At 48.1% G+C, this 26,478-nt stretch overlaps 1 protein-coding gene across 2 annotated transcripts in view; it reads left to right on the top strand.

Annotated features, from left to right (window-relative positions):
• Positions 1-26,478, top strand: part of TPP2 (tripeptidyl peptidase 2) — a 596,335-nt gene that overhangs the window by 351,113 nt on the left and 218,744 nt on the right. For both annotated transcript variants that reach the window (XM_078658083.1, XM_078658084.1), the window contains exons 21-22: positions 5,253-5,390; positions 8,377-8,621. In XM_078658083.1, coding sequence (XP_078514209.1) covers positions 5,253-5,390; positions 8,377-8,621 — 383 coding nt within the window. The remainder of the gene's footprint in view (positions 1-5,252; positions 5,391-8,376; positions 8,622-26,478) is intronic.

The raw sequence follows: 26,478 nt of genomic DNA, 5'->3' as shown, positions 1-26,478 counted from the left end.
GCTCGCCAAGTGATTCAGGGTGGGCTAGACTCTGCTGATTCAGTTGCTCGGATCATGGGAACTGCTGTTGCCTCTAGAAGGGCTGCCTGGCTGAAGTCATCTGACTTTTCTGCTGATGTTCAGGCTGCGTTGTTGGATTTACCCTTTGATGGTGTTGGACTATTTGGTAAGAAATCGGATGCAGCATTGGAAAGATTTAAGGACAGTAGGGCTACTGCCAAATCTTTGGGGCTGCAGACCAGAGGTTCATCAACTAAAAGGTATAGAGGTTTTGGACGTTCTTCTTTTGGTCCCTACCGTTAAGTTCAACAGCAGCAGCAGCAACCGCAAAATCCGCTGTATAAGTCATACAGGGGTAAACAAAGAGCTCGTCCTCGGACGGCAAGCCTCCTCCTCCTCCTCCTCCTCCTCCTCCTCCACCTCTTCCAACCCCCCAGCCACAGAAAAGCAGCCCTAGATCCGCCATTCCGGATCATGCGGGTCCTGTAGGGGGTCGGCTTACCTATTTTCTACGGGATTGGGAATCGGTTACATGAGATCATTGGGTTCTCAATCTCGTAGAAAATGGGTATGCTCTTCCCTTTCGGGAATTCCCTCCGAATTACCCTCCTTGCCAAGGTTTTTGCACGGAGGAACACCTGTTACTCCTGCAGGTGGAAGTCCAGACACTGTTAAGAAAGGGTGCGATAGAGATGGTTCCAGTGCAGGAAAGGGGTCAGGGATGCCACTCCCGGTATTTCCTGATACCCAAGAAGGATGGCAGACTTCGTCCAATCCTGGATCTCAGGATTTTGAACCTTTACCTAAAACAGGAGAGGTTCATGATGCTTACCCTTGCACAGGTTCTTCAGGCGCTGATGGAAGAAGACTGGATGGTGTCAATAGACTTGCAGGATGCATATTTTCACATCCCTATCCTGCAGTCACACAAGAAGTATCTCAGTTTTACGGTAGGATCCCAACATTACCAGTTTGTGGTTCTACCGTTTGGTCTTACTACTGCGCCTGGAGTCTTTACCAAGGTGATGGCTGTGTTGGCAGCACATCTCAGAAGATCGGGGATTCCGGCATTCCCGTATCTGGACTATTGGCTGATCAAAGCAGAATCTCCAGAGATAGTGCTCCATCATCTGCAAGTGACAACTCAGTTGTTGTACAGGTTGGGTTTCTCGATTAATGTGCCCAAATCTCACCTTGTGCCCTCCCAGCGCAACCTGTTCATAGGTGCGGTACTGGATACAACTGTGTGTCGTGCATTCCCTCCACCTCAAAGGATTCGCGACATACAGGAGTTGATTCCTTTATTTTACAATGGAGCGGTTGTTCCAGTCCTGAAGGTCCTTCGTCTGCTCGGTCTGATGGCTTCCTGCATTCTGTCTGTCAACAATGCACGCTGGCATATGAGGGCACTCCAGTGGTGCCTCCCCAGGCAGTGGTATCAACACAACGGAGATCTCGGGGAGTCCATCAGATCTCCAGAGAAGCTGCAGCGGATCTGACTTGGTGGGGAGTGGAAGGCTACCTGTCTCAGGGAAAGCCCTTTCAACTGCCTCCATCGGTGGCCACAGTGATAACTGATGCATCCACTCTAGGGTGGGGTGCTCATCTGGGGGATCTGGAGGTCAAGGGTCTTTGGTCTCCAGAGGAAAGGTTGCTTCACATCAGCTTTCTGGAATTGCGAGCGATTCGTTTGACACTCAAGGCCTTTCTCCCTTCCCTTCTCGGTCGGTCGGATCAATTCCTTACGGACAACACCACCGTGATGTAGTATGTAAACAAACAGGGAGGAGTAGGGTCGCAGTGTCTCTGCAGAGAGGCTCTGCGTCTCTGGTCCTGGGTTCAGGACCATCAGATTTGTCTGATGGCAAATCTGGCCAGAGTTCTGAACGTTCGTGCAGACAGTCTCAGTCGGCAGTTCTCCTCCGATCACGAGTGGAGGCTTCACCCAGAGGTAGTTTGTCACGTTTTTCGGACGTGAGGAACTCCTCGGGTGGACCTGTTTGCCACTCACGAGAATGCTCACTGCCTGTCATTCTGCAGTCTCCAGTATCCGATGCAGGGAGCCTTGGGGGACGCGTTTCAGTTGAGTTGGGGCTCGCAACTACTTTATGCGTTTCCTCCCATACCCTTGATTCCTCGGGTTCTGAGGAAGATTCGCCAAGACCGGGCTCAAGTTATATTGATCGCCCCAGACTGGCCAAGAAGGGTGTGGTACACAGATCTTCTCCACCTCTCCTCGTGCCCGCCGCTCCTTCTCCCTTTCAGGGCAGATCTCCTCTCTCAGATGGAGGGGCAGGTTTTACACCCCCACCTCCAGACCTTACACCTTCATGCCTGGAGATTGAACGGGGCAACCTGAATTCCTTTTCTCTCCCACATGATGTGGTGGATGTCATTCTATCGGCCAGGCGTGACTCCACCAAATCAATCTATTCATACAGATGGTCTAAATTTGTCACTTGGTGTGGAGAGAAATCTGTTGACCCATTGAAGGCTCGTTTATCTGATATACTACAATTTGCTCTTTCTTTGGCGCAGCAAGGGTTTGCTGTTGCCACATTCAAGGGTTATCTTTCGGCTTTGTCGGCGTTTCTCTGTTTGCCGGATCAGCCGTCATTATTCAAATCTCCTGTGGTTTTAAGATTTTTGGAAGGCCTTACAAATAAATTTCCTCCTACTCCCTTTATTGTGCCTCCAATCGGACTTGAATCTGGTGCTTACTTTCCTGATGGGTTCTCCTTTCGAACCTTTGCACAAGTGTCCCTTGAGACTTTTGTCTTTGAAGACGGTCTTCCTGGTTGCTATTACCTCGGCAAGGAGGGTAAGTGAGCTTCAAGCTCTTAGTTCGAAGCCCCCATTCTTGACCATTCATTCTGAACGAATGGTTCTTAGGACCAGGGCTGCTTTTCTACCTAAGGTGGTGACTCCTTTCCATCTAGGGCAGTCCATTACCCTCCCTACCTTCTATCCTCCCCCTCACCCTTCCAAGGAGGAAGAGAGACTTCACCGTTTGGACCCTAAGAGGGCGGTGAGCTTCTACCTGGACAGAACCAGAGAGTTCAGAGTAGATGATCAGCTCTTTGTTGGATTTGCTGGCTGCTAGAAAGGAAAAGCTGTGCACAAGCGCACACTTTCAAGATGGATCATACTATGCATCCAGATCTGCTACTCCCTGGCGGGTAAGGAACCTCCAGAGGGTATAAGGGCTCATTCTACAAGAGCAAAGTCTGCAACATCTGCTTTGTCTAGGGGTGTACCTGTAGAGGACATTTGTAGAGAGCCAACTTGGGCCTCCCTCCACACTTTCGCGAAGCATTACTGTTTAGATACCGAAGTGAGGAGGGACGGCCACTTTGCGCGTTCTGTCCTCCAGGATTTTCTGGTATAGGAGAGTGGACACCCTCCTCCGGGAGTGGGGACTGCTGTGGGAATCTGCTTACACAAGGTGAGGAATCCACTGGCAGATGTATCAGAAGAACAAGTTACTTAACCTTCGGTAACGCTTTTTCTGGTAGATACAGTATCTGCCTGTGGATTCCTCACATGCCCACCCGCCTCCCCGTTGTTCACTCTTCTATACCTTGGTTAATGGCAATGTTTTAATGTATATATGTTATTCTACTTGAATTACTGCATTGTCTTTACACTGTGTGTGTTATCTTGACTATTGTATACTGGGTATATATCTACTGTTGTCGGTCCGTCCGTGTGCCTCGAAGGCACGGGTAAAAGGGCGGAACTGATGTCATCACGCCGGCGTGGGCCTATTATGGTGTCGGTGACGTCAGCGATGCCGTGCCTCTGTGACGTCGTTGACGTCGGCGGGAAGCTACAAAAAGAATTTCCGAATGTTGCTGACGCAAGGGAATATTCACAAGGTGAGGAATCCACAGGCAGATACTGTATCTACCAGAAAAAGCGTTACTGAAGGTAAGTAACTTAACTTGTACTGCAGGATCCCTGAAGGATCAAGGGTTGTCATGTTCGATAGTTGCTAGAGGCTATTTGCTCCTTGGTAGAGTTAAGGGGCTAATGGTGGCACTGTGAGCTAGCTGGTCTGAAGGCTAACATATCCTTGTATTGACAGGACAAAAGATTTTCGCTAAACAACTTTTTGTTGTGTTTGCTCCCCATCATAAAGGGAAACCCATTTCAAAATCGGACATTTCTAGATGGATTATTAAATGTATCCAAACATGCTATCTCAAAGTCAAAATGACTTTGCCCCCTAGATCACACTCTACATGTAAATTAGGGGCATCTATGGCTTTCTTAGGCAACATTCCCAATGCTGACATTGGTAAAGCAGCTACATGGTCTACACCACACACATTCACCAAGCACTATTGTGTGGCTGCTTTAGCATGCCAACAAGCTAATATAGGACAGGCGGTGCTACATACACTTTTCCAAACAAGTGCTACGTCGACTGGTTAGCTACCGCTTTTTTAAGGGTACTGCTATACAGTCTATGCAAAGTATGTGTATCTACAACCACACATGCCTCGAACGGATTATGTTACTTAACCTGTAAGCATCTGTTCTTGACAAGTAGTGCTGTAGATTCACACAAATCCACCCTCCTCCATGGACACTTATGGTCGTTGCACTTCTAATCTATATTTCATATGCATGGACATCTCTTTACTTACACTTACTTATACTTCATTCTCACCCTCCTCGTAACTCGTAAGACTTATTAGAAGCAAAACAATTTACAAACATCTTGACCCAGCAGTAGATGGCGGGAGTATGCAAAGCATGTGAATCGACAGCACTACATGCTAAGAACAGATGCTTACAGGAGAAGTAACATAATACTTTTCAACTGATCTAGACTGACTAAGTCACAAGAAGAATTCTTACATTTGCTCCAGTATACATACATTTCTCCTATATTTAACATGCCACTCACATAATGATGCTGATCCACAATCTTTGAATTGCCAGTTTAAGATTGAAAGGACCAAGGAGTAAAAAAAAGCTGAGTAACGTTTCTTGTTATAGGGAGGCAATTGATAGTGATATAAAGCCAGAATTTAGTTTTATGTGTTAATATATAGTTAAACCTTTTTGAACTGTATATTCAAGAGTAACCGAAAGGCCCAAGGGGATCCATTCCAAATAAGAGGCTTTTACTGTGGCATGTTTGTACATTTTGGCAAATAATTTTTCTCTTCTTTGGCTTTATAATTGATGATTTGGAGAGGAAAGTACTTTTTTTAATCTTTGTTTTGTTTGTCTAATTGCAGCCAAAGATTGGAGAGGTAACCCCTAGTTGCCCATTACTTTGTGACTTGTTGTACGAATCTGAATTTGACAGCCAGCTGTGGATAATATTTGACCAGAACAAAAGACAGATGGGTTCTGGAGATGCCTATCCACACCAGGTACAGTAAATTGCGTGCATTATTAATGTTGGAAGTTTTATTGATTGCAAATGTGCCTGTGAAATATGCGGTTCCAAAGATGAGTTATTTAAGTAGTTTTTTTTTTTACACTGCTCAACTATTCATAGCAAACATTTGTAGAAAATCTTTTAATTTTGTTTGAATGCTTTTTGTGGTCAACTCGAACTCTGAGACCTGAACTTTCATATATATATGCGGTTTCTTAATATTTAAACTTTTTAAAAAAACATACTGATCAATGTATATTGTCATTATAGCACAAACCTGACTGTGAAGCAATGGAGAGTAGTACATTGTGTTTAAATCAATGAGTATGAAATAGGAATATATCAGAAAATAGAAATTTGTAAGTTTCAACACTAATATATCTACCACTATTCTGTTGGGCTAAAACGTCAGTGCCTTTGGCACCAACATTTGTATGCCTCTTATTAAAGTTGCTAAACACCTTTCAGCAGTCTAATGCAAAAATGGTTTGCAGCTATTCCTCTTTACTACACCTCTTCTTTGCCATCGCCATTCACGTTGCAAGAAAATGGCACCAAAAGGCTTGCTTACTCCAAAAACATAGCCATAAATTAGATATGGAAGAAAGCATTCTTTATCTGGAAATATATTGCCCTTGGACTCCTGGTAGCAGTGGGCACAAATGAAGTATAACTTTTACCAGGGCTAATGCCTCTTTACATTTGATTTTATTTGCTTTCTTGTATTTTGTTTGTGTGATGGATCTAAAGTCTTTCATATGGGAGGTCTTGCTTCACGCCAGACGTAGGGGGCTTGGCATCCCTTACTTTTAGCCCTAACTCAAAAGATCTTTTCCCAGGTTTGCTTGCCTCATTATGGCCTGAATAGGGTCCTGGAGCATGAAAGATGGCATGATAGAGGGGAAACTTCTTACTGCTTTAAGAACTTTGGGGCAAACTCCATGCCACTTCGAGTTAATGTCCTATGGTATAAGGGCAGACAGACCCTGGGTTCGACTTGAAACACCATATGGTGTTGCATCCTGGGTTGCCAAATCCAAACCAAGCAATTTTGATAAATCAACTTTATTGATTTTTAAGTCTTTTTTTAGGTGCCTAGCGTTGCAGTGCGCAGCACTGCTTGCGCAGCGCGAGATCTCTTGAAAGGCTTTAGAAAGCTAACCACACGCTTGTGCGTGTGGTTTTTCTTTCGGCTGCAGTAATTGGCTTTTGCGTGCTTTTTTTCAATAAATACAGGACATTGACATTACCCAGGACTCAGGAGGAAAGGCTTTTGATTCCATGCTGCAATAAACGTGCCTACACCTTTCCTGCCATTCGCCTGAATCTTTGCGTGGGCAGACAATTCTGGTTTATGGAGTTCTGAATGATATTGCTTGACATGCCAATACAGTTCAAGCTGGATTCACAACTGCTCACCGTAGAGCACAGAATAATTCTGCCATGCAAACCAGCAACACTCTAAATGGCTGACTGGCCCCCAAAAATTCTCGAACTGTGTTGGGAGACAATACATTAATTCTGGCTCAAACGTGTCACATTGAAGGTAGCTTTCTTGACTGAAACTACTTCACTATGTAAAGTTAGTGAAAACCAGGCATTTGTGGTATGCCAGGCATACTTGCAAGTACACACAGAGGTTTTTACATGCTTACCTAACTTTATTCCTAAAGTATGATCTGTTTTCCACATAGATAAGGCTAGTGCACTCTAGAGAAAGATTTCCTTTGCAATATATTCTAAAAGAAAGGAATTTCCTTCACTCTCCTTGGCAATGATTCTATGCCTGACATGTGGTATGTAGGCAGCAACTTGGTCCCTGGTTCAGCATTTAAGTACTGGAAATAGTACTACAAGAGTACTCTTATGTACTTTTACATGCCTTTGTGAATTAGCCCCAAAATGTCTAATCCCTATTAGTAAACGTGCAGAAAGGGCACAGTCCTGTCTATTTTTACTCTTTGTAAATTTTATTCCCATTTCAGATATTTTGGGGCAATGCACAAAGGTACGTAAAAGCATTTAAAAACAAAACTACAGAAGTACTAGTCTAAAATGCCTTTGTGAATAGGCCTCATAGTGTTTCACAAACGCGAAGGGAAAGCCACACCTTGAGGGCCATTGGTTTACGGTTTTGATCATTACTTCACATAGCCCTGTACTGAGTAACCATCTGTGAAGAGTAACTTGCTGCTTAACTACTACTTAGCGCTAATAGCATATTTGGGGTCACCTCTTCTCTATAGTGTGTTGGAACATCAGTGGTGTTTTGTTCTTTTTATGTGCCATAACATTTTTGATTTTAAGTTGTCCTATTTGATGGGAAAGGCATGCATGTTCCAGATTACTGTCATACTTTACTAGGGTTCAAAACTCTGCTGTCTTAAAGATTAAGCCTTTCCATCTAATATAAGATACCTTGGGTAGGTAAGCACCGAGAGGTAGTCTTGGTTATAATTTTACTTTATAATATGACCCAATGACTAGTAATAATACTGATAAACCAGTATTCACCAGGGATAACCAAAGAGTGCCTGGCATACTGTTGTCTTTTAATTTTCTTCTCCAGTTGTTTTCTCACTTGTCTCTCAATTGCCACTATAGTTTCTTTGTAGGAGGAAATAACTAAGGCACTGAGGGTCTGGGTGCTATATAGAATCACACACTTCTGTGGTAGCACAATTGTGTTGAGGCTAACATTATATGTTTCTGCCCAGTTTTATATGACAGTCTTTGAAAAATGAAAGAATTATCCCGGGAAATACAGTAGCCACTAAGTTAACAAAAAATAGTATAGTGGCTTAAACTTCCCTTTCATGCTGTACTAGAGGGGATGATTTCATTAAAAAAAAGTATGACCCAGTTTGAAGAATAAAACCAGCGAGATCCAATGCATTTATTCTGCACTTTTTTTCAGTACTCTTGCATGTTAACTTGCACCTTAATGTTGTTTCCTGATTTGATATATTTGTTTTTAGTACTCTGTGAAACTGGAGAAAGGAGATTATACGATTCGTCTACAAGTTCGACATGAGCAAATGAGTGAGCTAGAGAGGCTCAAAGATCTTCCATTTATTGTTTCTCACCGGTTGTCTAACACACTGAGTTTAGACATTTACGAAAGTCACAGTGTTGCACTTCAGGGAAAGAAAAAAGCTAACAGCTCAACACTACCACCAAAACACAGCCAGCCTTTCTTTATCGCCATGCTTCCAGATGACAAGTGAGTTCATTACATTATTCTTCTGACTGTGAAACAGATCATCCTAATTTACATTTGTCATTATGCTCATCTCCATCAGCTTTTAAGTAAAGCAATGTGGTCTTCAAGAGAAATCAGAAGCTTCCTCAGACACACCACTGCATGTAGATACATTTGTAACTAGACAGGACTTTATTTCACTCTCTTTGGGTTTCCTGGTAAGTTGACTATTAGCCTCGGGTTTTCACATGAATGATAGTTCTGATAGATACATCTGCCGTGTGGATTCCTCACCTTGTGAATATCCCCCTTGCGTCAGCAACATTCGGAAATTCTTTTCGTAGCTTCGCGCCGACATGGACTTGGACGTCATAGAGGCACGGCATCGCTCGCGACTCCACTGACGTCACCGACGCCCATAATAGGCCCACGCCGGCGTGATGACATCAGTTCCCTTTTTTCCGCGTCGTCGACGCTAACGGTTTCGGGAATCTCAGTAGCTATACTGTGACTTTGTTTCGTTTCTCTGTGTTTCCTGCTTCTTTGTTTCGATAAGATGTCGAAGAAGACCGGTTTCAAGCCCTGCAGGGAGTGCGGAAAAATGATGTCCATCACGGATCCGCACGAGGACTGTATTTGGTGCTTAAGCTCCGATCACGACGTGGATGGATGTTCATCTTGTCGTAAGATGAATCCGAAGGCCCTGCGGGAGAGGGAAACCAAGCTGCTTGTGGCAAGACTTAAGGCCGACAAGAGTAAGAAGACATCAAGATCTCGCTCGAGGAAGACTAAGTCGAAGTCGAGGTCCCGATCTCGTGAGGGTTCGGCCTCGAAGTCTTCTTCGGACCATGCTTCAAGATCAAGGAAGAAGCACAGAAAGAGGAGACATGAGTCTCGACGTCACTCAGGTGAGAAGTCGGACACGAGGACGAGGTCGCCCAGGAGGGTTCGTTCGAAGGTGGTCCCGCCGCAGGAGGCTCCGGATCAGGAAGGTGAGGCTTCGCCTTCGAGGTCGTAGGTTCCCTCTCCGGCTCCGGAGTCCAATCCATCTCCGGCGCCTTCACCGGCTCGAGAGGAGGAAGAGGTAGTCCCTGTGGAAGTTGAAGAATCTGCGCATTTTGTTGAGCCGGATTCGATCCCACCTCGATGTTGGACTTGGCCCTTAGGGCAGGTTCACCCCTAGACTTTTTGCGTGAAATGGTGACCTGGCAATAGTGATTTTTGGGATTCTGCGCACTTTCACTGTGTCCCAGTGGAAAGTGCGTGCGCACTCTGAGTGCATGTGCTGAGCTAGGCCTGCCCGCCCATAGGAATGCATGGGGAATGTATGTGTCCCTGATAGTTGCTGATGCGTGGGGTGTACAGGCTTGAGTCTGGTATGTGTGAACTCGTGAGAGTGAATGCTGCGAGATGGTGTATGCAGCATGTATGTGTCTATTAGGGAAGCGCCATTTCTAGACATGGCTGTACGTGTGCTGTGAGGGTGCTGGCGTGTGATTGGCTGGAGCTGGCTGGCATGCCAGGCTCCAGGAAGTCTGGATGGGTCTGCCCGGTGGTGAGTGGGAGATCTGCATGAGTAATGTGTGGGAGGAGTGTACCTGTGTCCTGGATGGGCTGGGTTTTCCCCACACAAGGCTGGCTCCGCCCCCCTGTGGTGTGTCTAATGACCCAAGCCCTGCCAGTGAATAGAGAGGGTGGTTGAGGTAAACAGAGTACTCAAGAACCAGCTGCGACTGGTTCCGCCCCCACTCTGCACCCTTGAACAAAGGAATACACTGTATAAAAATGGGGCTGTGTCCCCACAGATTTTGTTCTTGTTCCAGGATCCTGAGGGGGCTGTTGTTGCTGCTGCTGGGCCAGAGGACCGCCACTTGGGGTGTCTCCCTGCCTGGAGACCCAGTGTGCTGGCTCTGGGCCCAGCCTTGCCCCCTGCCCCCCCCTGAAGGGACTTTGCTGGACCTTTTTATTACTTATAGCGCTGGGGAGCGCTTTCTGATTTCCCTAGCGCCTGGAAGCGCTTCGTTTTCCTTCTAGCGCCTAACAGCGCTTTATTCGGGCTGTAGCGCTTGGGAGCGCTTTGCCTGCTACAGCCGGTGCCCACCCGGCGTGTGCCCGCTTGATTGGCCGATTCTGGAAGTCCTCTGGCGAGTGCCCACCTCGACAGGGACCTGGCCGCCATGGCGAGAGCCCACCTCGCCTAATATTTAATTCCTGGAGGGAGCCCACCCCTCGTTTGCCTGCTCGAGAATCGCCGCCGCCCGGCCCGCGACCAGGAAGTCAGGCAGGCCGGGGGCGGTACTGCGGGACACCTCTGACGTCATTCCCGGGCCGCGCTCTGATTGGCTGCTGGCCCGGGACCTGACGTGTAACCAGGAAGAGAGAGCGGCGCCTGCCTTCTCGGGGCTCCCGGGACCGAGGGGGAGCCCCGCCTGCTGCCGTGAAGAGGAGACCGGTAACTGAATCCAGACCCAGGCGAGAGCCTACCCCACGCTGGGCCACACCAGAAAGAAGACCGGCGGCAAGAGAACCGGTGAGTGCAGCTCCGAAGGGGAAAGGGGGGCCGTCGGGGCACATTGCCGGTGCCCACGCCCCCACCTCCGGTGTGTAGAGCCTGTTGAGGCTCAGGGGGTATATCTTGGTATCCGAGCCCACGAGCGGGGCTCCTACGTTGCCGGCATTTCCTGGGGGCACTTAACTGTTTTCAGAGTCCCCCGTGAGGGACTCCAATGATCCAGGGGCATTTGTGAGATTGCGAGTTCCCAGGAGCGGGACTCCAACGTCGGGCCATATTTGTAGTTAGGAGCCCCGAAGCTCCAGGGTCCCATGGTTATTTTCAGAGCCTAGAGAGGCTCCAGAGACGGCCGCATTTGGTGTTTGAGCCTGAAAGGCTCAAGGGGGGCATTTTGATTTACTCAAGCCCAGAAAGGCTCTAGGGGGCACAAGTGATTTGGCCAGAGCCTGCTGCGAGGCTCCAGCGTGTGGCCCCATCCTCACACAGCTGCCCAGCACTTTGTGGGCAGCTGCCACGTTTAGGCCCCCCCTAACTTTGGACACAGGGCGTCCTAGCCCTAGAGAGGCCAGTTGGCCTAGGGACAGTCACAGGTGGTGTCTAATGTGATTTTGCGCAATTGTTCTTACACCTCTGAATGTATTGTTGATGCATCATGTGTTTTCCTCCTTTACACCTCTGAATGAATGTTATGCATTGCATCATGTGTTTTCCTCTTACACCCCTACAGGTATTGTGATACATAGGTGGTTGTTTTCTCCCTAGTGCAGGTGGTGCTAGCGAGATCCTGGTTACCAGTGATTACTGGTTGTGTGCTATTTTGTGCTATATTCTATGTTCTAAGTGCTATTTCTGAAAGTGCTACTTCTGATTCCTGACAGTGGTCCAGGTGGCCCTGTCTTGTAAATAATCCCTTGTAAATTCTGCCCGTGCCTCTGGCACATTGTAAAGTGTGTGTTTTATCTAATGTGTTTTGGTATAATACAAAGGCTATTTTTATATAACCTTGTGTGGAGTTTCCTTTGTGGTGGGCCCTGGGAGTTGTTGCTGGGGTGCATGCGCAAATACTTAACTTACATCGCCTCCAAGTTTAGCCTTGCTGCTCGCGCCACGTTACCTAGAGGGTGAGTAGGGGTTATCTTGGCGTGTAACTCCCTTGCCCTGACTTGGGTGTGGTGGTCTCTGACTGACTTTGGCGAAAGCCCTGGCCAGCCGGGGATCCCATTTCCAACACTCGAGGTCAGCCTGAGGGTGTTCAACCACCTTTTCCAGCGCTGGGCCAAGACCCTTCAGCGTTCTTGAACGCTATGTATGGTGTGTTCTCAAGGGCGTGGTACCCCTCTGGTGCACCTTCGGGTCCCATGGGTCCTCTTTCATTTAATTTTGGTGTTCCTCATTCATATGCCCCGGCTCCATTCATGCCATTTATGCCAGCCCCATCGACACTGTGGCAGTTTCCGGCCCCGCCGAGGTCGTCTCCGGCTCATCTGAAGTCGACTGCTCCGAGTAGACATCAGGAGCATACATCTGGGCCTTCGAAGTCGGTACCGACGTCGGTTCCGACTCCGTCGGAGTCGTTGATGGATCCGGTGCCGAGGCGTGTAAAGGAGAGGTCCAGAAGAGGAGCTCAACGTCTCTTGGAGGAACAAAGTTATGCCGACTCTCGCCCTGACTTAGAAGAGGGTGAGCTGGGGGAAGATTGTTTTGAAGAGCTGGCTGATGCCAGTGGCCTGGATTTTTCCCCGGAGTGGGAATTGCCCTCAGGGCATGATGCTCCTTCAAAGGATGTCCAGCCATATCATGTGGTAATGAGGAAGGCTGCGGGACTTTTAAATTTGACATTACCAACAGTTGAATTTAAGTCAAATATTCTAACAGAAGTTCTTCACTCTCCAAGTTCGGCTGTGGAGCCTTTACTTCCATTTAATGAGGCATTAACTGAGCCCATTATGGAGGTGTGGAAGAAGCCGCTCTCTGCTCCTGCTGTATCCAAGAGTGTAGCTAGAAGGTATAGGGTAGCTCCAGAGGACCCTGCATTCTTAACATCTCACCCTTCTCCAGAGAGCCTGGTGATTCAGGCTGCGTGTTCTAAGAAGTCTATAAGTGCATTTCCCCAAGTTCCTGGGGACAAGGAGGCTAAAAAGCAAGATCAGGTGGCCAAGAAAACTTTTTCATCTGCGAGTATGGCCTTGAAGTCTACAAATGCCACTTGTCTCATGGGGAGGTATGTGCACGCACTTAAGGACTCAATGCGTGCTTTGGCTCCTATGATCCCTGAGGAGAACAGGGTTGATTTCGAGGAGGTGTTGTCTGACACCCAAGCAGCGGCACGCCAAGTAATTCAGAGCGGTCTTGACACTGCTGATTCTGTGGCTCGGATTATGGGTACTGCAGTTGCTACGCGAAGATCGGCTTGGCTAAAGTCCTCGGACTTTTCTACTGATGTTCATGCGGCGCTTTTGGATCTGCCTTTTGACGGAGAAGGACTTTTTGGCAAGAAGGCAGATACAGCCCTCGAAAGGTTTAAAGATAGCAGAGCTACTGCCAGGTCTTTGGGCCTTCAAATTAGAGGTGCATCGGCCAGAAAGTTCAGAGGATTTGGACGCTCTTCCTTTCGGAACTTTAGACAAGGTCAGCAGCAGCAACAACAGCAGCAGCAGCAGAACACCTTGTACAGGTCATACAGGGGGAAGCAAAGGGGTCGTCTTTGAGGGCGTCAAACCTCTTCCTCCTCCACCTCCTCCAACCCCCCAGCCACAGAAAAGCAGCCCTAGATCCGCCATTCAGGATCATGTGGGTCCAGTGGGGGGTCGGCTTACCTACTTTCTACGGGATTGGGAATCGGTTACATCAGATCTTTGGGTTCTCAATCTCGTAGAAAGTGGGTATGCCCTTGCCTTTCGGGAATTTCCTCCCAATTACCCTCCTTGCCAAGGTTTTTGCACGGAGGAACATCTGTTGCTTCTACAGGAGGAAGTACAGACTTTGTTAAGAAAGGGTGCGATAGAGGTGGTCCCAGAGCAGGAAAGGGGTCAGGGATGCTACTCCCGGTATTTCCTGATCCCCAAGAAGGATGGCAGACTTCGTCCAATCCTGGATCTCAGGATCTTGAATCTCTATCTGAAACAAGAGAAATTCAAGATGCTCACCCTTGCACAGGTTCTTCAAGCGCTGCTGGAAGAAGACTGGATGGTGTCGCTCGACTTGCAGGATTCGTATTTCCACATCCCAATCCTGAAGTCGCACAGAAAGTATCTCCGCTTTACGGTGGGATCGCAGCACTACCAGTTTGCGGTCCTTCCGTTTGGTCTTACTACTGCGCCTCGAGTCTTCACCAAGGTGATGGCGGTAGTGGCGGCACATCTCAGGAAGTCGGGGATTCCGGTATTCCCCTATTTGGACGACTGGCTGATCAAAGCAGAGTCGTCAGAGAGAGTGCTCCAGCATCTGCAGGATACAACTCAGTTGTTGTACCGTTTGGGTTTTCCGATAAATGTACCCAAGTCTCACCTGGTGCCCTCCCAGCACAACCTGTTCATAGGTGCGGTACTGGACACAACTGTGTTGTGCATTCCCTCCTCCTCAAAGGATTCACGACATACAGGAAATGATTCCTTTATTTTTCAATGGAGCGGTCGTTCCATTACTGAAGTTTCTTCGTCTGCTCGGTCTGATGGCTTCATGCATTCTGTTGGTCAACCATGCACGCTGGCATATGAGGGCGCTCCAGTGGTGCCTCCGCAGGCAGTGGTTTCAACACCAAGGGGATCTCAAGGAGTTAGTGAGGATCTCCAGAGAGGCTGCAGCGGATGTATCTTGGTGGGGCGTGGAAGGCAATCTGTCACAAGGGAAGCCTTTTCAGATTCCTCCATCGGTTGCCACAGTGATATCGGATGCATCCACTCTAGGGTGGGGTGCTCATCTGGGGGATCTGGAGGTCAAGGGTCTTTGGTCTCCAGAGGAAAGGTTGCTTCACATCAACCTTCTAGAATTGCGGGCGATACGTTTGGAGCTCAAGGCCTTCCCCCCTTCCCTTCCCTTCGCCGTCGGTCAGTGCAAGTCCTCACGGACAACACGACCGCGATGTGGTACATCAACAAGCAGGGAGGAGTGGGGTCGCAGAGTCTCTGCAGGGCGGCTCTGCGGCTCTGGTCTTGGGTTCAGGACCATCAGATTTGTCTGATGGCAAATCATCTGGCCGGGGTTCTGAACGTGCGAGCGGACAGTCGTCGTCAGTTCTCGGCCGACCACGAGTGGAGGCTCCATACAGAGGGTGTTCTCGACATCTTTCGGATGTGGGGAACTCCTCGGGCGGACCGGTTTGCCACTCGCGGGAATGCTCACTGTCCGTTGTTCTGCAGTCTCCAGTATCTGATGCAAGGAGCCTTTGGGGACGCGTTTCAGTTGAGTTGGGGAAATCAACTCCTTTACGCGTTTCCTACCATACCCTTGATCCCTCGGGTTCTGAGGAAGGTTCGCCAAGACCGGGCCCAAGTCATAATGGTCGCCCCGGGTTGGCCAAGAAGGGTGTGGTACACGGATGTTCTCCACCTCTCCTCTCACCCGCCGCTCCGTCTCCCTCTCAGGGCAGACCTCCTCTCTCAGATGGAGGGGCAGGTTCTACACCCCCACCTCCAGTCATTACACCTTCATGCCTGGAGATTGAACAGGGCAACCTGATTTCCTTTTCTCTCCCACCTGACGTGGTGGATTTCATCTTGTCAGCCAGGCGTGACTCCACTAAGTCCATCTATTCTTATAGATGGTCAAAATTTGTCACTTGGTGTGGGGAGAAATCTATTGACCCTTTGAGAGCCCATTTGTCTGATGTTCTCCAGTTTGCCCTCTCTCTGGCGCAGCAGGGGCTTGCTGTTGCCACAGTGAAGGGCTATCTTTCAGCGCTGTCGACATTTCTCTGCTTGCCTGACCAGCCGTCTTTTTAAATCTCCTGTGGTTTTAAGGTTTTTGAAGGGCCTCACAAATAAGTTCCCTCCTTCTCCTTTTATTGTGCCTCAATGGGACTTAAATCTTGTCTTGACCTTTTTGATGGGTGCTCCCTTTGAGCCTCTTCACAAATGTCCTATGAGGCTTTTGACTCTTAAGACAGTTTTCCTCGTTGCAATAACCTCGGCAAGGAGGGTAAGTGAGCTTCATGCTCTTAGTTCCAAGCCCCCTTTCTTGACCATTCATGCTGATGGAATGGTTCTTAGGACCAGGACTGCTTTTCTGCCTAAAGTGGTGACTCCTTTCCACCTTGGTCAATCCATTACCCTCCCTACCTTTTATCCTCCCCCACACCCTTCCAAGGAGGAGGAGAGATTACACCGTCTGGACCCCAAAAGGGCGGTGTCCTTTTACCTGGACAGATCTAAAGACTGTTGGTTGGATGATCAGCTCTTCATTGGGTTTGCTGGCTGCAAGAGAGGAAGAGCGGTCCATAAAAGAACTTTGTCAAGATGGATCGTCCTCTGTATAAAGATCTGCTACTCTTTGGCCAGTAAGGAACCTCCAGAGGGTATAAGGGCTCATTCTACAAGAGCAAAATCTTCAACCTCCGCATTGGCTAGAGGTGTTCCTGTAGATGACATTTGTAGGGCGGCAACTTGGTCTTCCCTCCACACTTTCGCGAAGCATTACTGCTTGGATTCCGAAGTGAGGAGGGACGGTCACTTTGCACGCTCTGTTCTCCAGGATTTCCTGGTCTAGAAGAGTGGACACCCTCCTCCGGGAGTGGGGACTGCTGTGGGACTCTATTCACAAGGTGAGGAATCCACACGGCAGATGTATCTATCAGAAGAACAAGTTACTTACCTTCGGTAACGCTTTTTCTGGTAGATACAGTATATGCCTGTGGATTCCTCACTGACCCACCCGCCTCCCCGTTGTCCGCTCTTCTATACCAGAGAATCTGTGTTGTAAATATTTTATGGTCAAGGAAAATGTATTATTTCAAATGTTTTCTTATATTTACTTTGCACTGTGTGTTTTACCTTAGCTATTGTATACTGTGTATACTATGTATATATCTACTGTCATTGGTCCGTCCGTGTGCCTCGAAGGCACGGAAAAAAGGGCGGAACTGATGTCATCAAGCCGGCGTGGGCCTATTATGGGCGTCGGTGACGTCAGCAGAGTCGCGAGCGATGCCGTGCCTCTATGACGTCCACGTCGGCGCGAAGCTACGAAAAGAATTTCCGAATGTTGCTGACGCAAGGGGGATATTCACAAGGTGAGGAATCCACAGGCAGATACTGTATCTACCAGAAAAAGCGTTACCGAAGGTAAGTAACTTGTTCATCTCCAGTAATAGGAATATCCTATGTTTCTTGTGATTTGTTTTTTGTTGGAAAATAGATCCATAAAAATGTAAAATGGGGTTCACTGAATGTAGTTTACATTGCGATTACTCGTGCCTTTCTCCTGGTTTTCAGTGAAGGGGTGCCCATTCACACCCCATTTTGGCCAGGGCAAAGTAAGCAATTAATCCAGCATACTATGATTTATTGTAATTGTAGGTTCCTTCTTTGGTAGTACAAAGTACATTACTTCCTCACACCTGTAGAAGCAAACTTTCATATTACCAAGGTATTTTCCGTCACTGCAATGTTTAACACCATGATTGGCATGCATTAGTTTTGTTTCCTTGTTCCTTTCAAACAAGGGGGATTAGGACACACTAGCACTCCTCTTTTTCTGTCACTTTCTAACTTTGCAGCAGCATGATGATTCAGTCCTTAAAACCTGGTTTGTTAAGCAAACTCCTCTCCCTAGGGCCTAATTTGACTATTCCCATCAATTCAGCCAGTATCTAGAATTTTCAGAACATATGCTGCAGTAGGTTACATGCTTTGCACACTCCTTCCATCTAGTGTTTTACTTGGATGTTGCAAGTTGCCCCAGTATTGGAACTTTCATAGATTCCCATGCTTTGTATCATTCCCCGTCGTCGGAATGGGAGCCTCGGTAGTATAAAAAACCATAGAAACAAAAGAGAAACTTAGGCCTAGGCCTCATCTCCTTTTGTATCCTATCACCCTCTTTTTGTAAAAAGAGACCAAACTTTTGCCAGGACCAATCAGAGCAGCCTCACCCTCTGGAACCTTCCTGAGAGAGCTCAGAGCCTCAGATTTTTCTACCGCACGTTGTGCTAGGGAGTCTCCACTGAGCTCTGCTCAGCTTTTCATTCTACTTCTGGATTTCTTCAAGTTTCTACTGGATCAACATGTCTGACAAGGAGAAGAAGGCCTTGTTCAGGGCCTGTGCCTCTTGTGGGAAAAAAACGTCTTTTTGTGGAGGATAAGCATGACAATTGTATTTACTGCTTATATCCTGACCACAAGGCCACAGAGTGCAAGATCTGCAGAACCTTCTCCAACAAGACTCTTCGGGATAGGGAAGGTCGTCTGTTAACCTGGCTTCAAAAAATGAAGACTCGCAAGGAGGTGCTCTCTTCGGAGGAGGAAGATTCCACGTCTTGTGCTTCCTCTCACAGATCGAGGAAGAGGGGTAGGTCTCCTCCAGGATCTTCTACATCTCAGCCCTCCCTTCAGGCCCCTCACAAGATCTCTGATAGGTCTGAGAGGGCTGGTCCCCTTCAATCTCCTCACGGAAGTGTAAAGGAGAGGCAGGGACAGGCTGCTGGAGTGAGTGCAGCTCTAAAGGACATGAAGGAGGTTCCTCTGTCTCCCCCTCCGTCCAAAAAGGCCAAATCTAGTGACAAACACTCTTCAGTCACTTCAGGACCTGGGCGGGAAAAGAAACAGCGCCCGTCGACGACGAAAACACCAGGTACGTCGTCGACCGTTTCTTCAGTTAAAATTCCCGCCGTTTCTGTGGCTCCGTCGACGGGCTCGTCGACGGTAGCGCCCTCCACGATGACTTCGTCGTCATTCAAGGTCCCCAGTTCGTCGGCGCTAACATCTTCCACGTCGACGACGGCAAGCAAGGTACTGTCGACGGCAGCGGTGACGACGAGAACTACGTCGACGACGACGACCACCTCGACGACGATGTTGATGACGACGCGTTCGTCTACGAAGTTGTCGACGGTGGTTCCGTCGACGACGAGACCGGCGTCGACGAAAGCAATGGTACCGTCGACCATTCCGCTGACATCTTCGTCGAGGACTGCTACACCGTCGACAACGGCGTCGTCGACGGGGCAAAAGATGCCTTTTTCGACGCAGAAGATGAAGATTACACCGGAGATGACTTCTCCGCGACGGGTCTCTTCACATCCACCTACTATGCTTCTAGACGATGAATCTGAGGAGGATGAAGTTGAAGTTGAGGACGATGATTATGGTCCTGCCTATAGTCCCTCTGACTTGAATGTCAAGATGCAGGAGACAGACACGGAGGAGTGTTACGAACATGCGGGTGGCCAGCAGTCGTATCCATATGTTCGGGAAGAGAGACATGCTCCGAGTTTGGGCCAGGGCATGGTAGCCATGCCCTCTTCGCTCATATCTGACCTGCAGATGATGCTGCAGAATTATCGGAAAAGGTTTCCGTCGGAACCTTCTGGACAGTCTGCAGTTCCTACACAGTCACAAGTGCAGCAGGCTATTAGTCTTCCAGTGGCACACCCCTCGCCACTACCGGTTGCACCTGCGGTCCGAGTCCCCACTCCGGATCCCGCACCCTTTCATGATGTCCAACAGGATACCTCCTCGGATGAGGAGGTGCTACAGGTGGATCCCTTGGTTGATCCGTTGCAAGACCCGGATTTGGATCAAGGAGACAGTGGGCCACAAGATCCGGACGCTGCTGGTCGTGACACGTCCATCTCCCCTCCTGTGGATATAGGGGGTTTTCATCACCTGATGGAAAGGGCAGCTAAAAGATTTGGATTGCCGATTTCGAGAGAAGAATCGGAATGTTTCCTTTATGACTTTAAGGAACAACACCGGAGATCGGTCAAGTCTATTCCCATCATTGAACATGTATAGGAGGAAGGGATGAAAATTATGCAAAATCCGGCCACGGTGATTCCAGTCCTCCCGCGGCTGGAAAAGAAGTATAAGGCTCCGGACGGCAGTCCTGCTTGCCTTCTTGGTCAGCCGAAGCCTGATCCAATCATCTCTCAGGCGGCTCAAAGCAAGTCCAAGAACCCGTCCACACCTTTCACCACACCACCGGATAAGGACGGTCGACGCCTAGATAACGTGGGGAAGCGGTTTTCCTCAATGGCCAGCTTGCTTGTTAGAGCGTCAAATGCTCTTGCCATCCTCGGCCGATACGACCGACAGATGTGGTGCGACATGGAACCCTTCGTGGAGCAGTTACCAGAACCCACAAATGAGGAAGCCAAGAAGGTGCTTATAGAGGGGGAAAAGTCTTCTGCTGAGGTTATAGACTGTGCAATGGACATTGCTTCCACGGCATTTCGAGCCTTAGCTGGCTCGGCAGTACTACGACGCCAGGGCTGGTTGAGAGCCACCTGGTTTCGCCAGGAGGTCCAGAATAGGATCCTGGATCTACCATTCGATGGGGAGATGCTGTTTGGCAAGCACGTGGACGATGCTCTGCAGAATATCAAAAAGGACACGGACACTGCAAAGGCCTTAGGGTCCCTCACCTACCGGAAAGTCCCCTTTAGGGGCGCACGAGGCAGAGGATTTACATCATACAGAGGGAACCAACAGAGATATTCCTCTCAGCCTTCTCAGTCCTATAAGCCCCAGTACTCCAATCAGCGCCAGGGACAATCGGCGTCTTTCTCTCGCCATCAGCCGCGGGGCCGTCAGACCCGGCAGGGACGTGACAACACCAAGCGTCAATAGCGGCTTTCCGGCTCTACCTACTGTTCCTTCCCTCCCAGTCACATCAGTGGGGGGCAGGATTTCTCTGTGTCTGGAGAACTGGAGGTCAATAACATCGGACCAATGGGTCCTCAAAATTGTAGAGAGTGGCCACGTGTTGGAGTTTCAAGACCTTCCTCCGACAAGAGCTCCGGGCACCATCCGCACGGGACATTTGGGACAACTCCACCTCGAAGCCCATCAACTGTTCCTCAAGGGAGCGATAGCACCGGTGCCTCTGTCCCAGAGGGGCCGGGGTTTCTATTCAAGGTTCTTCCTCGTGCGGAAGACGATAGACACTTGGCGCCCCATCCTAGACCTGCGGGAGCTCAACACCTATCTCGTCAAGCTCTCCTTCAGGATGGTCACTCTCCAGGAAATTCTTCCTCTCTTGAATCCAGGCGACTACTTGGCGTCGCTGGATTTAGAAGACGCGTATTTCCATATTCCGATACATCCAGCTCACAGACAATACCTACGCTTCACAGTGGGAAAGAGCCATTTTCAATTCAAGGTGCTTCCGTTCGGCCTTCGGTCGGCACCAAGAGTGTTCACCAAGGTGTTGGCGCCGGTTGCAGCCTTTCTTCGGAAACAATCTTTAGAAATGTTTCCTTACTTAGACGACTGGCTCGTCAAGGCACCATCTTTCGAGGAAACTTCTCATGCAGTGGCAACTTGCATCCATTTGTTCCGTTGCCTGGGCCTTCAGCTGAACGAACGCAAGTCAGTCCTGCTGCCCTCCAGAACGGCCAGATTCCTGGGATCCGTGTTGGACACCACGCAATGTACAGCTCGTCCCTCGGAGGAACGACAACAAAAGTTGATGATTTCGGCTCGACTACTCTGCCGCAAACAATTCCTGTCTGTCCGCCAATACAAATCCCTTCTCGGGTCGATGTGATCCTGCATACCATTGGTACCACATTGCAGGCTGCGAATGCGTCCTCTGCAGGAGGATCTAGACAAGCAATGGCGCCAGGCAGAGGGGTCATTCAACGACAAGGTGGTGGTGACAGCAGCGATGAGACAGGCGAGCAAATGGTGGCTTCTAAAAAGCAATATCGCCCAGGGTCTAACATTCAGGAGTTCACCTTCACCCATGGTACTGACCACAGACGCTTCACTGGAGGGCTGGGGTGCAGTTCTCCGAGAGCTTCAAGTCAGTGGCCACTGGAGTCCAGGACAGCGCCAGTGCCATATCAATTTCCTGGAACTGACGGCCATTCGGTTGGCCTTGCAAGCTTTTCTGCCCAGAGTTCGCAACCATTCAGTGCTGGTCCGGACGGACAATACGACGGCCATGCACTACGTCAACAAACAAGGAGGCACCAAATCGCTGACTCTGTCCGCAGAAGCTCAGCGGATTTGGGATTTTGCGATTCTGAACAACATCACTCTGAAAGCCGAACACCTGGCGGGAACTCTCAATGTCAAGGCGGATGCCTTGAGTCGACAGACGGAGGTGACTCACGAGTGGGAGTTGAATCAAACCATTCTGGACAGGGTGTTCTCAGTCTGGGGGACACCAACCATCGACCTCTTTGCTTCACCGGAGAACGCCAAATGCCGGTTCTACGCAAGCAAAGTTCACCATCAGGGGTCCCTGGGGAACGCTCTTTCGATGGCTTGGTACAGCGCATTCTTTTACGCTTTTCCTCCAATTCCCCTCATTCCTCGAGTCCTCAGGAAATTGAAGGCGGAGCCCTGCAAGATGATTCTAATTGCTCCAGCATGGCCCAGACAATTCTGGTACACCGAGCTTCTGAGGCTCTCCCGAGCTCCTCCGATTCACTTCCAACCCATTCCGTCCCTGTTGTCCAGGAATCAGGGGCAGGTTTGCCATCCGGATCCGACATCACTCCACTTGACAGCGTGGCTCCTGAACACAGAGAGTTCGGTCATCTAATGCTCTCTCAGGAATGCCGGGAGGTCCTAGCTCATGCCCGAGCACCAAGTACCAATAAGACTTACAAGGCGAAATGGAAAAGATTCTGCCTGTGGTGTCAACGTCAAGGTCTCCATCCTTACACTTCCCAACCCCATCAATTGTTGCCATACTTACTATCTCTGGCTAAGTCGGGGTTGGCACATTCATCTGTAAAGGTACATCTGGCAGCCATATCGAGGTATCGACGCAATTCTTCGGGTCCGTCCTTATGGTCCTCTAGGGTTGTCAAACAATTCTTGAAGGGATTATTCCGGATGTATCCTCCAGTTCGTCCTCCTCCAATAGTGTGGCAGCTCAACCTGGTCTTGGCGCAACTCATGAAGGCTACGTTTGAGCCTGTGCACAAAGCAGACTTAAAGTTCTTGTCTTGGAAGCTGGCCCTCCTGGTGGCTCTCACATCAGCGAGACGAGTGAGTGAGCTTCAAGCACTCTCCATAGTGCATCCATTTTTGCAATTTAAAAAGGAGGTTCTTATCCTTCGGACCAATCCAAAATTTATACCGAAGGTACCATCGGAGTTTCACTTAAATGAACCCTTGATTCTAAAATCTTTCTTTCCGCACCCTTCTACGCCTGCGGAACGCACGCTCCATTCTTTGGACGTTCAGAGATGCTTAAAGTTCTACTTGGAGCGCACACGTCCTTTTCGGAAGACGACTCAGTTGTTTGTGTCCTACAGTGCACCACGAAAGGGATTGCCTTTGGCAAAGAGTGGCATTTCCCGCTGGATCTCCAGTGCGATTCAGTTCTGTCATCAGGAAGCTGGCAAGCCACTGGATGGCAGAGTCAGGGCACATTCCACGAGATCAGTGGCATCATCAGTGGCTCTCTTTTCAGGAGTGGCCATTAAGGACATATGCAGGGCAGCAACGTGGAGCAGTACTCATACCTTCACGAAACACTACTGCCTGGAGTCTGCAGGACGAGACGACCCGGCTGTTGGTCAAGCAGTCCTGCGGAATCTTTTTCATTGAGAGGTGAGCTTTCCCTACGATCCCTCCAGCCTGGTGAGCACATTTTGTTTGTTTTGCTATGCTTTATGTATTGCTTATATGGTTATGTGATGCCATGTACGTACAAAATGTGTTCTTCGTAATTTACTGCTAGCTACTCTGATACAAAGCATGGAAATCTATGAAAGTTCCAATACTGGGGCAAGAAAACAAGTTACTTACCTGTAACTTTGGTTCCCCAGTATTGGTAACTTTCATAGATTCCCATGCGCCCGCCCGCCTCCCCGGGGAAAGCTCAGCCTGGTTACAGAGTTAGTGGCGGTTTGCACAACGGCTACGAAAATCTGAGGCTCTGAGCTCTCTCAGGAAGGTTCCAGAGGGTGAGGCTGCTCTGATTGGTCCTGGCAAAAGTTTGGTCTCTTTTTACAAAAAGAGGGTGATAGGATACAAAAGGAGATGAGGCCTAGGCCTAAGTTTCTCTTTTGTTTCTATGGTTTTTTATACTACCGAGGCTCCCATTCCGACAACGGGGAATGATACAAAGCATGGGAATCTATGAAAGTTACCAATACTGGGGAACCAAAGTTACAGGTAAGTAACTTGTTTTCTTGCTTTTCTTCAAGGTAAAGATTGGTTTTCAAGTTTACTTGTGATCCCTGAAAATACAATACATATGGACAAGAACTCTGATTTCAGTCAGTCAGTCAGTCAAAGATCTTTATTCTGCTTAATGACAGCCATAAAAGAACAGATAAAAACATTGTTTAACAGTGATAAACATGATATAATTTCAATCAACCTAATAAATACCCAGGAATTCATTTTCCAACAATATTACGGAGTCGGACTGCAGAGAAGATATACTTATAAACCATAAGAAAAAGTGAATTCATTGTTTAAAAGAAGTAGGTTGGCATAATGCAGGTTGACCCTTTCTAATGTTTAAAAATATTAATTGTTTTAAAAAAGTGCGTCTCTGATTAAGATAGCGTTAACAAAAAAACATAAAATGCAAAGTGCTCTGTGCAGAAATTGAGTTACATGGACACTTGTCTAATTTAGCATCACAATATACATCACGTGGGTACGAAACCAGCAAATTAGCAATACCCATCCTGAACCTGATCAAATATATCCTTTTTGCTTGGTTAAAATAAAAAGAAAGATAAGATTAAATTTGTGGGGAGCTAATTAACAATGAATGCTCTTCAACCCTTTTTTGGCCATCTCTTGGCTATCTCTTACATGCTTCAAAAAAAAAAAAAGGAAAGTCACTTTTAAGCTTGGCTTTAGGAATTGCAGATATGTTTCTGGGACTATTAAAGCAATCCTGCAATCCCAGCTTCTCCAATTGATCTTACAAATAGGAGAGCCAAGGATTTTTTTTTTGCATAGTCCAATTTCAAACAATCTAAAATTGTATCACCATTCAGGGCTGGTTCCTCTTTTACCCAGATGCTGCGCCAATTGCATACAAAAAGATAATGGTGTTACACCTAATTCGTTATGACACATAGTGGCAGAGGTACTTTTGGGTAGTGTCAACACACGTTTTAACATTATATTCTCTACTCTCTGGAGGCCCGATGTGTTAATACAGCCCCAGACAGTAGTGCAGTACTAGGGTTGAAACGTCGACGAGTATCCCACGGACCAGTTAAAAGATTCTGCGATGAAACTGACTCATCCAGTCCGCAGCTCTATTAAAAAAACTTGTATCTCTGGCCATTACCCCTGTATAATTCCCCCTCCCTTCTCGCAATCTTTGTATATATTTGACACCACCGCTGAATCACTGAGCACAAAATGTCACCTTTTGCACACTATATGTTGTTTTGACAGCTTTATGAAAAAAGTCATTTTGGGTATTTATGAATGATGCAATTTATAAAAGCTCATATAAATACCGTTGATGGTCGTTGTTTGTGTTGTTTAAAGTAATTGATCACTCTTGTTAATAGATCAATGATCAAGTCAATTGTTTGAAGAAATAATCACCCGACAGAACCAATTGTGTATGTTTTGTATAACTGCACAAGTTCTGAGGGATACTGGGTTACCCCATTGTTACTAAACTACAGTAGTCATATCAGCATTGGTCTTTAACTCTGAACTGCCAAGGAACCATGAGAAATCAAACTGTTTAACCTATTGGGCTTTTAAAAACGAGAAGTCCATTTGTTGCAGGAGGGAATTTTAGTGGACTCACTACGAGATGCAGTTCCAAATCTCTCCTGAGTCATCGAAGGTGTCAAGGGTACATACTCCCAACTGAGAGAAGGGAAGCCATCCTTTTTCCTGGAAGGCCAAACAGTGGATTCCAGAAAATGAACTTGGACTTCGGAGAGTAACCACCTCCAGTGCCCTTAGTGAAGCCCTGTCCCAGGACAGAGGATCTTCTTCCAGGGTTTGACCTCAGCAGGCATCTCCATTCTGTGGCAAGGATTGGCTTGAGTCCTGAGGAAGCACAGAATAGGCCTAGTCAGTCTGCACCCACTACTACCCCATAGACTACTCGGCATATATTGCCTCCAAAAGGCCTATACACTAGCTCGTCAGGCCTTGATGCTGAGAGACCCTTTCTCTGCACAGAGATCCACTCGCAACTGCCTTGGAACCAAGGTCAATGCTGAAGCCAGATTTGAAACAGGCCTTGTCATCTATT

Source organism: Lissotriton helveticus, chromosome 8 (assembly GCF_964261635.1).
Source record: "Lissotriton helveticus chromosome 8, aLisHel1.1, whole genome shotgun sequence".
Lineage (NCBI taxonomy): Eukaryota > Metazoa > Chordata > Amphibia > Caudata > Salamandridae > Lissotriton > Lissotriton helveticus.
Note: the sequence above shows the minus strand (reverse complement) of the source record. Positions and strands in the feature narration are given on the sequence as shown.